Genomic DNA, 17,963 nt, shown 5'->3' with positions numbered 1-17,963 from the left:
TCCTCTCCCTCCTGCTCACTCTCTCTCTCAAATAAATTAAATCTTAAAAAAAAAAAAAAAAAAAAAGAATGGCTTGGTTTGACTATTTCTAGATTAAGAAAACTGCATGTGGAAAGAAATCTTCAAGAATTAAAAACATTAAAAAAAATTCTTCACAACAGTTTGTCTCCTGGCTTTTCTGGCAGTTTTGAAGGTGAGTTCTGAAGTTTCTGGGGAATCAGGAACATGCTAGGGTGGTCCTGAAACTGAAAGGAGCGGGCAGAAGGTTGGCTGCTAGAAAGTGCCTCCCGAAGTTCCAGCCTTTCTCTACAGACGTTTCTTCTCATCTGTTATAAGAGCTACAAGAGAGACAGACATGGCGTGTATTCCCAGGAGACTAACCAGAGCTGCCTCAGTTGTCCTCAGACTAGAAATGACTTAAAATCCTCTAAGATGGCCAGGAATCTTCATAGTAAAGTCAGTTTAATTTTTTTTGGCAAGAATGTAAAGAGCCTAATCTCATAGTTTGAGTTCAGGGAGCAACATCAAGTGAAGGTAGATGCTGAAGTTGGAACTGGGGTGGTCTGCAGTTACGAAGGAGCTGTATGGTCCTTCTTTAAGGCTTCATGGTGCAGAGCTGCTCCTTTCCAGACAACGTCCCACACAAGAATGGGAAGATGCCATAAGGCCATTTGGTGGGATCAATGCACAAAGGAAGCAACCAGGATGAACCAACCAAATATCAAGGGACAGAGTCATGGGAAGCCATCCTGAGAGGCCACCACCTTGACCAATAAATACAAATCAAAAAGTTGTGGATACCACTCTAAGGCAAAGACAAAGAACTCTAGGGATTTGTGCCATCATCAACACTAATGGTGCTCTTAAGTGCCTTGCTGCAATTTTTAATGCTTATCTGGTCCATAATAAATTTCTTCATTCTTAAAGATTAGGTCTTTGAAAGCAAGGCCAATGCCTGCCTTCTCATCCCACCCTGGCAACACCATGTGAGATATCCGGAATTCCAGAGGCATGTGATAGATATTTGCTGAACAAATCAATGAACAGATGCAGCAGAGATGTACTTTTTAAATAGTATGATCCCCTCCTATACAAATTAGATTAATCTTAATATAAAAAATAATTTTATGGTAACAGAGTAACTGCTTATCTTTATCACTATTTAAACATATTTCATATTATTATCCTCTCAAAACAAATGCTGTACAAAACACTGAAGGAGAAATATAGAATAATTACATTTTGGAGCTTCTTATTTTTATGACCTAACTCAGCAATTGCCTTTATATTGTTGTTGATAGATCTTCTTTTCAAAATAATGAAGCAGCACATTCTGAAGAAACCATTTTTATTAGCTCTGCTAGTTCAGCTTTTAAGAGCCTCTATGTCAAAATGTAAATCATTATTTTTTAATCAGTAAATAAAGTGCTCAGCAAACAGCTTGACTCTTCTTCCATCTTTATTCTCTCAATATATTACAGAGAACTATTACTTTCCTTTATTAATCACTGTAGTGAGTATGGTATTTTATAATTCAATAAATCAATAAAAATATTTTAAAAATCTGTTAGAATTGGGTTAGCCTTTAAAAGGTATGTTATCTGCCCCAGAAAAATCATCATCTTAAAAGATACTAATGATATTAAATATCATACATATAGCTACCGAAGGCTGAGGAACTGTTGGCAAGTAGCTGGATGGTTTTTTTAAGTTCTAGAGGTGAGGACAGAGGATTTTTATTGTAACATAAATAGGTTCCTCTCCCTGTCTTCCCACTCATAACATTTTACTGTGAAACTGGGGAGAAGATATCTATTCAGAAAGACAACAAGCAGATGACCATTAGTCTCTAGGTTTTCAAATGGAAAAAGATTAAGTTATATGTCTTAGTGGATATACCTGTTAATTGAAAGTAAATGAATTCAATAATTTTAACTTTGTGAAACCAGTATTTGATGTAGACAGTAAAATGAATCCTAGAGAACAGGTGGGGACTTTACCTAGAAAGACTGATCACCCCTTTCTAAGTTGACTGAGTATAGTAAACCTATGAAGCTTGGTTTTAAGTGGTTTCATATTCTTCTCTAATATTTCCTTAGCCCTCATTCCCTACCTTTCACTAACCCCAGAGCTCATCCTCTCTCCTAGAGCCTGGCATTTAGGGACAGAGAACAACTTGAGTATAGAGAGATGTTCTACAAGAGAATGTCCACCTTACACATTAATTGATTTTTTTAAAATTAAGATTTGCGTTATTTATGTTTGTATGTGTGTGTGTTTTGGGTTTGTGTATTTTCAAAGTAGCTATGTCAAAAAGTCTTGAACTCCAAAATAAAGCCTTAGTAGTTGTGTTCCAAGAAGCATGAAAAGTTATTTTCCTTTGTCAATTTGCTTATTAAAAACAAATGCTTTTTTACTTCTAAATGTATGGATAACTTATAGCACGTGAGTAAAAATCACAATGTTGAAAAAGTTACTATGATTTAAGGGATGCTCTACAATTAACAGATGATGGTAATTGTTACGAGTTTGTATTGAATCTATTACACTCTGATTGCTGATATTTCCAGTTCCTTTCTGAAAAATAGGATTAAAATGTTTCTTGTCAAAAATCATCAAGCGTTGTGCCCCAGGGGTCTATAGCCTGTTGCACCAGCCTGGGTAACGTAGGGGCAGCAGAGTCAAAGGCAGGCGTTTGTCTACACCCTCTGGAGGACTCCAACCAGCCAGAAGCTCCATTCTGATAGTGATCAACCAATCAGCCCAGACCCTCCCTTGGGAAGTTCAAATACAGGACACTCAGGTGACAATGAAGCTGAGAGACAGAGAAGGCAGTTCGTAGAGATAAGTGTAGTGAAAACCATGAGTAAGCAAGAAAACCAAGTGAGGGAGAAGAGAACTTCCTGTTTGAAAAGAAGCCAAAGAAAGAGGGGAACAACAACAACAAAAAAATCAAAGAGAAACTCCTAGAAATTGAAAACCTGATGGTGTCCCAAAGAACATCCCAGTATTTCCCAAAGACTAATTGTGAAACCATCAGTTTTCTTAAAATAAAACTCTATCACCTGAGGTAACTTCAAAGAGTGTAACAATATGAAGCAACATGAACAAAACAAAAATGAGACTAAAACTCCCCATAGTTTACCAAAGAGTTAGAAAACAGTCGTGTATTACACAAAGTATCAGTGAGTGTGTGGGCCTGGAAGGCTGCTATAGTCCAGCCAAAAGAGAGACTGTACATGTGAGGCGGGCCAGGTCTGACACAGGGTCTCTGGAGATCACTGTGGCCAATGGCAAGCTCTCCCGGCCCCATGAGGTCAAGGCGAAGCTCTCCTGCCCATTAAATAAGAGGGGATGACAACCTACCAGGACAGACTGCAAATGAAAAAGTTAAAGGAAACATGGACGTAACAATGGGCCTCTGCACACCAAGCAGAATTTTTCCAGCATCTCTGGGTTATATATTTAAAAAGACCCAAGGGAAGCAGCCTACTTTAGTAAGCTCGCCAAGACCCGAGGATGTGCCTACAAATGTGTATATTCTTGGGATAGATGAACCTTTGAATTGAATGCCTCTACTACTTCTAAGGTGTCATCAGTCACAAAATAAGACCCCAATATAATTAAGAGTATTGAAGGAAACTAACAAAAATTAAATGCACATACTGACTGCAAATTATGTAATCACAATAGCTAAAATTTGAAAGAAGAAAATGCCTTGGAATTGAAGAAATATAGTAAATATTTTTTTTAAGTTTTTTAAAAAGATTTTATTTATTTATTTGCAACGAGAGACACAGCAAGAGAGGGAACACAAGCAGGGGGAGTGGGAGAGGGAGAAGCAGGCTTCCCGCTGAGCAGGGAGCCCGATGCAGGGCTCCATCCCAGGACCCCGGGATCATGACCTGAGCCCAAGGCAGACGCTTAACGACGGAGCCATCCAGGCGCCCCTACAGTAAATCTTTAAATTCTGCCTGCTTTGGGACCAATCCTGAACTTTCCTCCATGAAATTTTGCAGGGTAAAAATACCAGTTGTTTAATTCAAGTTATATTACTAAGACAATTAATATGGCTTAACTTATACATGAAGATTAAAAAAAATACTTTCACTGATTTATAAAAATGTGTTATTTTCCCCTCTAGTTTACTGTTCAACAGTCCCACTGAAATTCTTACTGTCTACAAGCAAGAGGAATTGGAAAGAAAAAAAAATCTGAGGAATGGTATTTCTTCATAAAACTCAGTACACTTGGGCTTTCTAAACTTCTACAGACTACTGCATATCCTGCCTCAGGAGACCCTTAAAGATATAAAAATTGTTTTTCTTATTGGATTTCTGATATTAAACCTACTCTTCACTGGCATTGATCCTGTAATTTCTCTCACCAGACCCACAGTGCGTGTGAGTTTTGCAGGTGACCAAGCCAACTAGTTGCAGCAAGTCGCTGGCAGGTAAAGCCAATTTTCCTCAAGTAAAAAGATTCCTCTCCTTGGGCTTGGTGCATCAGTTATGATTCTGTCATTCTCCCATTTCTGGGTCTTTTGTTTTTCACTCACTTCTCCATTTTGGTTTTTAAAGCATTTCACAGCAGGAGATTGATTTACTGAGGTCTCTAACCTCCCTTCCTGCTTTTTCCTCCTTCCTGTCCAGGGACAACTCCTTTGATTATCTGTATATCTAATTCTCTATGTCTTCTGCTCAACAGCAGCATTATTTTCATGTTTCCCTTCTTTTTAGTTCAAAACTGTGAACTCTATTTTAAGTTTTATTATAAAACATGCTCATATTATTAAAAAACTAGAAAAGGGAAAAGAAAAATTTTGCCTATACCCATACCTCATGGACCCAGCCATTTTTGGTACTCATCATTTGCCCCTCGTCTCTCGACTCCTGCAAGTCTTTTCCTATATAGCTATAATCATAGAATAAGTAACCTAAATAATTTTGCATATTAATTTTTCATTATTGCTTTTTTTAGAAAGTTTCTGTGTTGCTATGAATTTTCATCACCATAATTTTATTGGCTGATTAATATTGCATTATGTGGATGAATTTTAATTTACAGATTTTCCTCTCTTTGGTTCCATTCTCATCAGTCCTATACAAGAGTTATCTGTTCCTCTGAACGCTGCTAGCATTAGCGTTCTGTTTCGTTCCTTCTTCACCAAGCTGCCTTGTCTGTCTCCAGAAAGCAACCATGAGGTCTACTGTTGCTCCTGCTTCCTGGGCCAGACATCCTTCTCTCTTTGCATGGGAAGTGGTCCATTCTAAGAGGCAAAGGTAGACCTGCCTGACAGGGCCACCCTTTAAAGGAAGGCTCCTGCTGATGTGAGTGAAAGAGATCGCTGGCGTTCAGGAAAGCTGCAGATAAGCGCTGGAAGTAAACTGGAACCCAAGTTAGGAATATCCGGTGGTTTGTAAAGTCTACATTTCTAAAGCTACAGGGAGCAAGGTTTTAATATTTTAGAGTCTTCATTAAAGGAATGTGAAAGTGGACTTGGCCTATTAATGAAAAGTGAAGTAAGGCGGGGGGTGTGCTTTGGAAAAGAGGAAAGACAAGGGAATTAGAATCCTTACGTTGCATTTTTTAAGTCTCTAAAGATATGATCTTGGATTCCAAGTTCCTCATCTGTAAACGGGAGGAACGGAATAGGCAAAGATCCCCTCTATATTCTATGGCCAGAGTGCAGTCAACGGGAAATCACCCCCCCCCCCCCCCCCGCCCCACACTCATTCTTGGTCTGAGGGCCACTTTGCTTTAATGCTATGTTTTATCTATTTTAGGAGAAGCTCTAAAAGACATGTATAGATCATCCTCTTTAGAACACTGGCATGTAAAAGTGATTAATTCCTTTGGAGAAAGCTATGCAAAGCAGTAAATTCTCATGCATATGGAACCACGACTTTTTTAGATCTACTGATAGGGGCTATAGCAAGAGTGGCAGGCCCAGCTTGGGGCCAGGAAAGCTGTTATTTTCCTTTCAATTTCTCTGTTGACATTCTCACATCTTCTGCTATATTTTCCTTTGCATGCAGCCTAAAGCTCAGCAGGATTTTAAAGAAAAGGAATAGTACTTGTGGTAGGAAGGAGGGAGTGGATCTAGAGAAAAGGGAAGGGGCACATTTTGTGGCTTTAATTTTTGAGAACTAAAAATCTACTTGCTCTTCTTCCTTCCTCCCACTTTCTAAGGTAGAGGCCAGCATGGGGACAATGGTTAGAATTACATGCTAACCAGCTGATAAAATAGGAAAAAATTATTCTAAAGTATTTTGGATTCCTGAAGCCTTTAGAATGGGGAGGCTAATTTTGTTCCCAGAGTCATGATCACTCACCAACAGAAAATGCCTTCCAAATATTACATTGGGTTGGCAGCTGCCTTATCCCCCAAGAGAGGCAGCAGGGAAGAAGAGTGGATCAAAAGAAACTGGACAGCCCTGCTCTGTTAAGAACATGGGTGAGACTGGGACACGTATAGATATAGGCTTTAATTTAACTCACATTGTTAATTTATAAAACTGCTTCACGTTAAAAGGTTAAAATTCATGTTATCTTTCTTGAATATAATAAAATTGCTTGCATTTCTTATTGCCCACATTGAAACTAAAAGCGAGGCTTTAAAATAAATTACAGAAGAAAAGAAAAAAATTACAATGCAGGTCACTGCAACTGGATAATTAGTAAAAGTTAAGGATTTAATCTACGAACCAGAAGTGGTTAAATTATAACTTGAGCCTAAAGAAAACAGTGTTTTCATAAATATTAATTTCCACTCTGCCCTGTTTTTGACTCAGTACTTTCAATGACCTCAAGATTCACAGTATGCTTTCTCTCTAGTAAAATGTTTTTCCAAAACCCACAGAACTTATGCTGCATATACAGAAACCAACGACAAACTATGTGAATTCTGTATCAGGTCCTGTGCCAAACCTCACTTACAGGTCATTACAGACACAAGTGAAAAAGCAGGCTGCTGTGGCTGCCATTAACAGACAATCTGGGCTATTTTAAAGATGCCAATCTACAAACAGCAGACCTATGTCATACCGTGGAGTGATGCTCGACACAGGCTTTGGTGCCAGAGATGAGATTTGAGTTCCCTCGCTCTGTGGTCTTAGGCCACTTCTTTAACCTCTCTGTGCCTCTGTGAACTCATTTCCAAAATGGACAGATTTAATAGTATGTATTGCATATTGTAATGTGAGATTTAAAAAGGATGATGCATATAAAGGCCTAGCAAAATGCTTAGAACACAGAAGCCCTCAAGAATGCCAGTTAGTCATTCATTCAACAAATAGCTACTGAACACCTACTTTATGCCAGGCACTGTTCTAGTCACTGGGGAAAAAAAGCGATGAACAAAACAGGCAAAAACTTTTCCACCGGATGGAATCTATATCCCAGCAGAAAATATCTCATTGAATAGTGCTTACAATCATTTACTATTATAGCTAAACCAGTGGGTCTTGATGCCACTCAGGGTATATTTAGCAAAGTCTGGAAACATTTTTGGTTGTCACAACCTGGGGAGAGGGATTGCTGTTGGCATTTAGTAGGTAGGGACCAGGGATGCTGATATACAAATTATCCAAAATGTCAACAGCGCAGATGTTGAGAAACCCTATTTTATTTTATTTATTTATTTATTTATTTATTTATTTATTTATTTATTTATTTATTTATTTATTTTTTAAAGATTTTATTTATTTATTTGACAGAGAGAGACACAGCGAGACAGGGAACACAAGCAGGGGGAGCGGGAGAGGGAGAAGCAGGCCTCCCGCGGAGCAAGGAGCCCGATGTGGGACTTGATCCCAGGACCCTGGGACCATGACCTGAGCCGAAGGCAGTCGCCTAACAACTGAGCCACCCAGGCGCCCCGAGAAACCCTATTTTAAAGGTTATGTATGGGCTTGGTTAATCCTTAACAAAACCTTATGAGGTAGGAATTATAAATATGTTTTTTTTGTTATTTTATAATAACTAATAGTACTTATATTTTATAGAGTATAATTATATAACATTTATTGTAGTATTTATGTATTAAAGTTTTATAATATTTATAAAGTTATATAAAATGTACATGTGGACACTTTAAAAGATACCTCAGTAGTGTGTATGTATATTTAAGTTCAGATTTTGGATTTTTTTTTTTTCCTTTTAAAGATTTTATTTATTTATTTGACAGAGAGAGAGACAGCGAGAGCAGGAACACAAGCAGGGGGAGTGGGAGAGGGAGAAGCAGGCTTCCCGCTGAGCAGGGAGCCCGATGTGGGACTCGATCCCAGGACACTGGGATCGTGACCTGAGCCGAAGGCAGACACCCAACGACTGAGCCACCCAGGCACCCCAGATTTTGGATTTTACAAAATTGATTTAAAATTTGGCTGTACCCTTGTACCATCTAGGTTTTATTATTATTATTTTTTAAGATTTTATTTATTTATTTGACAGAGAGAGAGATAGCGAGAGCAGGAAGGAACACAAGCAGGGGGAGTGAGGGAGGGAGAAGCAGGCTTCCCGCTGAGCAGGGAGCCCGATGTGGGGCTGGATCCCAGGACCCTGGAACCATGACCTGAGCCGAAGGCAGACGCTTAATGACTGAGCCACCCAGGCGCCCGCCATCTAGATTTTAAATGATTAATTTCTCCGGATTCTCACTCACATGCTTAAGGAGGTGATCTCTGTGCCACATTTGCACTGATTCAGATAACAGAACAAGAGAACAGTGCGGTATATGAGAAACACCAGACCAAGAGTCTAGAGCTACAAGACCTAGGTTCATCATTTCACTGGCTGTGGCACCTTTGGGCAAGTTACTTAGCTAGTCTGGGCTGAGGTTCGCCAACAGCAAAACATGGGGCAATAACGTCTTTCAGATCATGTGCGAAAGCCCTATGGAAATCACAGTGAGCACTGCCACCACCCGCCAAACCACTGACATGTACTGAGTGATCACTTTCTTTTCACTGCACACTGACCCAGTCATTCCTCATCACAGCCTATGAGGTAAGCATGCTGATTACTGCAAGTTGAAGATAAGGAAACACAGCATGGAAAGGTGGTAACTTGCTTGAGGTTACAAGGTCAGGAAGTGGCAGGACAAGGGTTCCCACCCAGGCAGTCTGGCTCCAGAGCCCATCCTCTTAACCAGCATGAGTCTCTCTGGCTGAGCTGTTATGTAACATCTTCCGGCCACACTCTGACATGAGCAGCCTCAGCTGGCCACAGACCATACTCCTCTTGATTTCTAAGAGTCGCTCTGCTCTGCGTGCTGCCATGTTTGCTCCCCAGTTCCGACAAGCTGGCCAGTTGCACTTATCAAAGCAAAGACGGATGAAGTCTCATTTCTTTTCCAAATTACTTTATTTCTTTTAAATAGGTAATGTGTATACACAACACATGCATCAAACACAATACAAAATTCAAAGGCACGAAAGAGAATACAGTGACAATAATTCTCCTTCCTATCCTTGTCTGCCAGCTACCCAGTCCTTTCTACTGAGACAACCAGCATTACTAGTTTCTTATAAACTATTCCAGAAATGTTCTATACGATATATATTCTTTTTCTAAAACAGTTAAATCACTTGTAGTAGACAAAACATCCTATTTTGCAACCTGATTTTTTTCATCAAACAATATTTTGGAGATCAGTCCATATAGAGCTTCCTCTATTGTCTGAAGAGTATCTGTAACTTATTTAACCAGTTCTGAACACCTGAATATTTAAGGTATTTCTGATGGTCAACAATGTTATGATGACTATCTTATGAATGTATCATTTCTTACATTGCAAAAATATACTTAGGAATCATTAAGTCAAGGGGTATGTGTCCTTTACCATTTTACTGAAATAGCTAAATCGCTCTCCATAGGGCTGTATCACCTTATACTACCACCTAAAATGCATGAGATCACCACTGAATTTTACTTTATTTCTATATCATCAAACACTGTATCATAAAAATATTTTGTTTTTGCCATTTATAAAAAATTTACCTCATATTTTAAATTTGTATTTCTCTTATGATTAGATTGAGAATCTTTTCATGTATTTCAAGAACCAATTATATTTCTTTTGTCTATAAATGTTCTGTTCATATTCTTGTTTTGTTCAATTTCACTTTTTTTTTTTTTTTTGAGAAGGGGAGAGAGAGAAGGAAGGAAGGGGGAGAGGGAGAGAGAGAATCTTAAACAGGCTCCACGCTCAGCACAGAGCCTGATGTGGGGCTCAATCTCACCACCCTGAGATCATGACCTGAGCCGAAATCAAGAGCTGGATGCTTACCCAACTGAGCCACCCAGGCGCCGCTCAATCTCATTTTTATAAGTTGGTTTCTTTTTCTTATGGAATTATAGGAGCTTCTTATGCAAGAAATAAACCCGCTGTCTATAAGTTGCAGGTACTTTTCCCCAGCTTTATTATTTGCCTTTGCAGTGATAGTTGATTTGCAAATAGTGTTGATTTCTTCATTTCTTTCTTTAATAGCTTCTGAGTTTTATACTTAACAAGGTCTTCTCCACTTGCAGAGTATTAAAAAGATCTATGTTTTCTTTTAGTACTTCTGTGGTTTTATTTCCAAGTTTAAAACTTTGCAAGACTACAATTTATTTGGGTGGATAGTATGAGTTTGGATTCAATTTTCTTGTTTTCCAGATGGCTTCCCAGTTGTCACAATAACTTCTGTTGAATAATCTATTCTTTTACCACTGATTTGGAATGACAACTTTATTACATAAAAAATTCTCATATTATTTTTATTTCTTGAATTTCTGTTGGTCTTATAATCAATAAACAAATAAACAGATCATTTTAATTGCTGTAGTTGTATCATATGTTTTACTATCTGGTAGAGGTAGTTGACCTAATTATTTATCTTTTCCAGAATTTTGCTGGCTGTTCTTTAGGAACTTAAAATCACTAATTGGTAATTTTGTTAGGATTGTGTTATATTTATAAATTAATTCAGGGAAAACTGATACCTTTAGCATGCTGAATTTTCCCATCCATGGACATTGTATACTTTTGTGTTTGATTCAAGTCTTTTAACCACCACCCTCCCAATTCACCTCCCCCCCCAACCCCGTCTTTCGGTGGGCTCCTATGACATTTTTAAGTCTTTTCATATAGGTCTTCCTTTATTACATTTATTCCTAGAGTTAGGAATGTATTCCTATCTGGTTAATGTTACACATATAGGGCAGCTTATTTCTAAACAGACACTATAATAAAAACTGTGAGTTATGGTTTTATATAAAAAGTCATACATTTTTGTTTTGGTTTTTTGGTTATGTCCTGAGTTCTTGAAACCTTAGCAAACTCAGGACTGAAAACTTCACCAGGACCATAGTCACATAACATACTTTTTTAAAACTCCTGCTGAGAAAGAAATACTAAAATGATTTAGCATGAACTTATTAGATTTTTAGAAATCTTTGCTCCATGTTAGCTTCATCTTAAATTTTGGGAGTATTAGAGCTTAGTAGTGTTATATTACATATTAACAATTTTTATTGAACTAACAAACACAAAACTTACCTCCTAAATTCATTCCAGCTTGAAGACATTTCTGAAGTCTACAGGCAGGACAGTTCTTCCGTCGAATCTTATCAATGATACAATCATTTCTTCCAGCACATAAATAGTTGTGTTGCCCTGAATAATTAAAAAACAACTGTCAAAATAAAGACTTCTACACTACTATAAAGTACTAATAAGTATAATCAGAATATGAAACTTCATCTTTCCTGCCCTGAAATTTATTCTTCAAAAACATAGAAGAGAAATAAGATTTACAGATAATATAGGTACAGGAATAGTCAGTTTAACACAGGTGAGATTTTAGATTAGAGATAAGATTAATACTGCATTTACTTCCAACTGACTTTCATATATATAGAGCCATGCTCCCTCACACTGAAATTTCTGGTAGCTGCCCAAGCCCTCTTGAGCAATGGTGCAATTTTCATTTAGACATCACAGCAGCAACAGAGTGCTCGGAGGCTCTCCTGCAGTTGTTTAAGCTGCTATGCCTGCCCACCATTTACATGCAGGTGATTTCAGTGGGAAGACTTACAAATTATACAACTGTAAATGTTGAACTATTTCATACTGTAGACCAAACTGTAGCTTAAAATATTCAGATGTGGGAATATGCTTAGGGAGAGGCATCTACTGGCAAAATGTGAAATTGTAGCCTAGCTCTATTATTCATTTATTTATTTCCAAGATTTACAGAACATCCACTAGGTACCAGGCACTGTGGATATAGCAATGAACGAGACAGTCAAAAGGCCCTGCTATCATTAACTTTCATTCAACTGGAAGGAGACAGTCAACAGAAAGGTAATTAGGTAAAATATACAAATGTTGGACAGTCTTAAGTGCTAGGGGAGGGGCATATAACATGGTGGAGGTATGGGAGGATGTTGACATTTTAAAAACAGTATGGAAGGCCTTACTCAAAGATGCTTTAAATAAAGGTCTGAAGAAAATGAGGGCACTGTGTGGACATCTTGGGGAGAAAATACACTATGCAGAGGGAAAAGCAAATGAAGTACGGGTAGGGTTGGGGAGGACACCTGGCATGTTTAAGAAGCACACAAGTATGAAAGAACAGAAAGAATGAGTGGAAAGTAAAAGATAAGGAAAAAGAGTTAATGTGAGTCTGATCATACTGGGCCATAGTAAAGATCATATTTAAGACTTGGACTTCTACTCTGAGTGCAATGGGAAGATTTGAGTAGAGAAATGACTTGATGTGATTTACATTTAGCAGACTCACTCTGGCTGCTATGTTGACAACTGACTCAACGGACAAAGACAGATGCAGGAAGACCAGGGGTAGGAGGCTATCACTACAATCCAGGGGAGAGATATTCGTGGGTCAGGTCAGCACGGTAGCAGTGACAGTGGTGAGAAGCGGTCAGAGTTTAGATGCATTTTAAAGGTAGAACTGCCAGCATTTGCTGACAGACAAGAAGAGAAAGGGGAGTTAGAGGCATTAAGATTCTTGGGCTGAACCCTTAAGAAAAATGGAACTGCCATAAATTGAAATGGGGAAGACAGTAGGAACATGTGGTTTATGGGAAACCACCCCAATTCAATTTTGGACATGTTAAGTTTGAGATGCTTGAGAAGTTTCTAAGTGGATGTGCCAAGTTGGCAGTTAGATACACAGGTTTGGAGTCAGAGAGAGGTCTGGGCTGGAGGTGTAATAGCTTGTGGCTTGTAGTCATTATTTTAAGCCATGAGACTGGATGAGATCATATGGAGTGAGCACAGACTGGAAAGAGAAGAGGTCCGAGGACTGAGTCATGGGTCATTGAAAACATGCAGACAAAGGAGAGAGGGAGTTTCATCGATTGCTATAAAGCAGTGAACAAGCTCTAAAACACTCCCTGAATTCAGCTTAGGATATCATGCTCCCTTGGTTGAGACGTACTAGGTAAATTACAGTAAATACTCAAGAAAAATAATGTGTGTTGCTTAATGTAATTGAAATAATTTAATCTAAAGCACATTCTCAGTAACATTATGGTAAATCTTAGTAATAATAACAATAAACAGTACTAGAATAGGGAAATCTATCAAAGTAGAGAAATGAAAACCTACCATTATAATAATAAAATGACTTTTTAAAAAATTGGAGGCTCTTAGTGAATGTAAGTAGGTATAGATAATTACACAAAGGCAATCAATACCCATGGTAAAGACCATAACTGATTCATATAACATTTCATGATGCTGCACAGTATCTTAATTGGTTACCACTTCTAAAATAAAATTTTAAGGCCCTATTATAGCACTACCTTATTTAAGCCTTGTAACAACCCTATGATATAGAAGGTAATTATTATTATTGCTATTTGCTCACAAGAAAAAACTCATGCTAGCACTGGTAAAGTGGCTTCCCAAAATGATGAAACTGGAAGAATTCAGGAGGGCTGGCAGTATCTGTGTGCCTTAAGGCCAGAGTCTTTTAAACATCAATTTGCAATATAATTTGCTGGTGGTCCAACAGGATGCTGAAAATGCTCTCTAGAACCAAGAAGCAAAGGAACATTATTTGAGCGAGGAACACTCTACTTTATCAGTCAGTATTTCCACTGACAATCAGCATTATGTTACTTTTGTACGGTGTGAAACTGAACACAAAACCACAGATTTATCTGTAACTCACATTGAGTTGAACAAACTTTAAAGTCCAAAGAGAAAACTAAACGTAATTTTAATTGGTTTCAATTCAGCCAAGTATTCATTGGGAACCTACTATGTGTGCAAGGCTGCCAAACATTTGCATAAGGGGGTGGGGTAATCTAAGGTTCTTTTCCACTTCTGTAAATGTGCAGTAAAATATGACTAAGTCTCTTCGATTGCAGGCATAGGAGAATGCATAAGAAATGACCACTGCCTTCCGTACACACTAGAAGATTTTTTTCTTTGGGTATTCAAAAACAGAAACTTCCAAAAGCTAGGATATTTCCATAAGGATTTTTAAAAAATGAACACACCATGGGAAAAAAAAACCCTGTATCTAGTGTGGTGACCAATGTTAATTAGACTTATTGTGGTGATTGTTTCACAATATAGACAAATATAGAATCATGATGTTGTACACCTGAAACTAATATAATGTATGCCAGCAATACCTCAATAAAAAAATAATAAAGAAAACAAAAACTGAACAAAAAAAATGAACACACCTTAAAAATCCATGTTACTATAATAGCTACAGGATAATTTCCTTCCTGCAGCAATATTTGAAATTGTGTACCTGGTTTCCACCAACCAGTGTGGTCGCTGCCACCAATTCATCTTCCAAAAATAGGTTGGGAGCATTGTAAGGGACTGCTGCAGGAATGGCCTAAGATTTTTCAGACAACTCCCCATCATTTATATTTTTACTTGTGCAAACATTAAAGATTTAAAATGTACCTTACAAAAGTATGTGTGTCCCATCCCTCAATCTATACTAAAACATCAAAGTAACAACAACAACAAAACCCACAATGAAAACAAGAGAATGCACCTAGGAGATTTAAAAACTTTAATCATGTCTTACTTAAACACTGTGTTCTCCTAGTATTAAGATTGCTAATCCTGAGTAAGTCACATCCCGGGCATTTTCAGGTAAACGATTTTCTATGATGCTAACAACATAGGGCAGACAACCAGAATGCTGGGGACCAGAGAGTGGAGGCTTTGAATGATAAGCTAAGGAACTCAGATTTTATTCAGCAGGTGATGGGGTATCACTGAAGATTCTTGCTTGCAATATGTTGAGTTCAGAGCTGTGTTTTAGAAACATTAATCTGAAGTCGATAGAATGGAAATAGGGGACACCATTAACAGTCTACTTGAAAGTTCTCAAAGATGGCCTCTATGCAAATTAGTAGCTATATATTTGTCAGACTATATAGCAACAGGAATACTCCTGTGGTTAAAAAGAATCTTGGTGGGCGCCTGGGTGGCTCAGTTGGTTAAGCGACTGCCTTCGGCTCAGGTCATGATCCTGGAGTCCCTGGATCGAGTCCCGCATTGGGCTCCCTGCTCAGCGGGGAGTCTGCTTCTCCCTCTGACCCTCCCCCCTCTCATGTGCTCTCTCATTCTCTCTCTCTCAAATAAATAAATAAAATCTTTAAAAAAAAAAAGAATGTTGGTGATAAAGGAAACGAAGATTTCAGATTCAAATTACATGTCCATTATGGGGAGAATTCAGTTCTGGTAGTGGCAGAACAGCTTGAATCAGATAAAACTCCTACAGATAACAATTATAAACTGTCCACAAAAGGAGAGAAGGATTTGAAGGCACTGGGGAGCAATCAAAAGCAGGCAGAAACTGGAAGAAAATGGACTCTTGAGAAAAGAGAATCACCCTAGACAAGATTCACCTTTGAATAGGTCTTTCCTTGAGGGCCTATATTCCACTCAGTGCAGGGGAGAAACCAAGCAAAATCCTCAGTCTTACCAGCTTCAGACGGCAGAGAACAGACTTGGGGACTGTCAGAGCAGCTAGAAATTGAAGAAGTATATTCTGGAAAGAAGGGTGTCATGGGGGGGTGGAGGTAGATAAAATGTACATATTAACTCCCCTCAAATTCTTGGCTGACCCCTAAACTGAACATGAAACTTCAGAGTCCAGGGGTAAAACAATTTAAAGTTGAAAGGGCTGAGCAGATTATTTCAGCTGCTGCCCACTAAGTCAGGACTCATTTAAATACCTCAGGCTTTCCACTGTAATACTAGAAGGTCCCTACCTGGTATTCCAGGACTGAGGCATTTACCCTATGGTTAAAGGCACAACCAAAATAGACCTACCTTAAAAAAGTTTAAAGCAAAGGCTCGACAATTTCAAGGTGATCTGTCAGAAATGTAACTGACTACTAGAACAAAACTCAATACTCTTTGGAGAAATACATCAGAATCTGGATTCTCCAGAAAGTCTAGAATACAATAATAATTACAAATATTTAAAAACAGAAAAATATGAACCAAAGTCAATAGAAAAAATTAACCAGTAGAAACAGATCCAGAGGTTGGAATTAACAGATAAGGATTTAAAAACCGATAATAGGAGTTAAGAATTGTGGACTATCAGAGGAGGTCTGGAAACTATAAAAACAAAATAAACAAAACCAAATGGCTATCCAGGAACTGAAAAATATAGTATCTAAAATATTTATTGGTTAGAATTAACAATGTATTGGGCACTAAACAAAAATGGGTTATTGAAATTAAATAAATACAAGTAGAAATCATCCAAATTAAAGCACAAAGAAAAAATTACAGTATAAATGAACAAGGCACTAATAGCCTGTAGGATAGCATTAAGTAATTTAATATGTGTGCAGTTGGAGTCCCAGAAGGCAAGAGAAAATAGGTCAGAAAACTATGTGAAAATTTATAAATTTGATTAAAGCAGCAACTTGAAAATCTAGAAAGCTTAGCAAATGCCCTCTTTGAAAGATAAATACAAAGAAAAGCACTATAGCACAATATAGTTAGGTTACTGAAAAACAAATATAAAAATAATTATAAGCAGCCAGAGCCAAAAAAATTACATTACATAAAAGGGAACAAGGAAAAGAGTAATATCTGATTTCATATCAAAGCAATTGAGGCCAGAAGACAACATATAATATCTTTAAAGACCATCAACCCGGAATAACCAATGAAAATATTTCTCAAGATGAAGGTGAAATAAAGACATTTTTGGATAAACTAAAGCTAAGGGAATTTGTTGCTAGTAGGATCACATTATAAGATATGAAAAAGGAAGTTCTCTTTGCTGAAGGAAAATGATACCAGATAGAAATCTGGATGTACTGAGAAGAAAGGCAAGAACTGGAAATGATAGATGGTAAAATGTAATTGCTCAGATCTAGTCCAATGAACCCACTCAACCACAAGGAAGGCAGGAAGTGGAATCCTACCTTGCGCCCAGAAGGCAAAGAGCTGGAAATACATGGGGAACCGCGCTGAAGACTACCTCCAGGAAGACTACCTCCAGGAAGCTTTATGAGAACATAAAGCTCAGACTTTGTATTAGTTCTTCTCAAAGTATTAGAAGATTTACATTATTGCTTTTTTTTGAACAAGTTAATTTTAATAGATAATGCTGAGCTCTTTCTTTCTTTTTTTTTTTTTAAGATTTTATTTATTTATTTGACAGAGAGAGACACAGCGAGAGAGGGAACACAAGCAGGGGGAGTGGGAGAGGGAGAAGCAGGCTCCCCGCAGAGCAGGGAACCCGATGCGGGACTCGATCCCAGGACCCTGGGATCATGACCTGAGCCGAAGGCAGATGCTTAACGACTGAGCCACCCAGGCGCCCCTGAGCTCTTTCCATAAATAGCTGAACTTTTCAAAATGTTAATGAGAAGCTACTAGTGTGTAATACATTTCCTTTTAAAAGAAAAGAAGCATCTATGGACTATTTTAATAAAGAATGTAATCC

General features: G+C 38.0%; 1 protein-coding gene across 4 annotated transcripts in view; it reads right to left on the bottom strand.

Moving 5' to 3' along the window:
- Positions 1-17,963, bottom strand: part of NR3C2 (nuclear receptor subfamily 3 group C member 2) — a 328,906-nt gene that overhangs the window by 88,542 nt on the left and 222,401 nt on the right. For all 4 annotated transcript variants that reach the window (XM_035022937.1, XM_035022938.1, XM_035022936.1 and 1 more), the window contains one exon: positions 11,543-11,659. In XM_035022937.1, coding sequence (XP_034878828.1) covers positions 11,543-11,659 — 117 coding nt within the window. The remainder of the gene's footprint in view (positions 1-11,542; positions 11,660-17,963) is intronic.

The sequence above is a fragment of the Mirounga leonina genome, unplaced genomic scaffold (assembly GCF_011800145.1).
Source record: "Mirounga leonina isolate KUSES-001 unplaced genomic scaffold, KU_Mleo_1.0 Mir_176, whole genome shotgun sequence".
NCBI lineage: Eukaryota > Metazoa > Chordata > Mammalia > Carnivora > Phocidae > Mirounga > Mirounga leonina.
The sequence above is the reverse complement of the archived record's forward strand: the minus strand, read 5'-3'. Positions and strand labels throughout refer to the sequence as shown.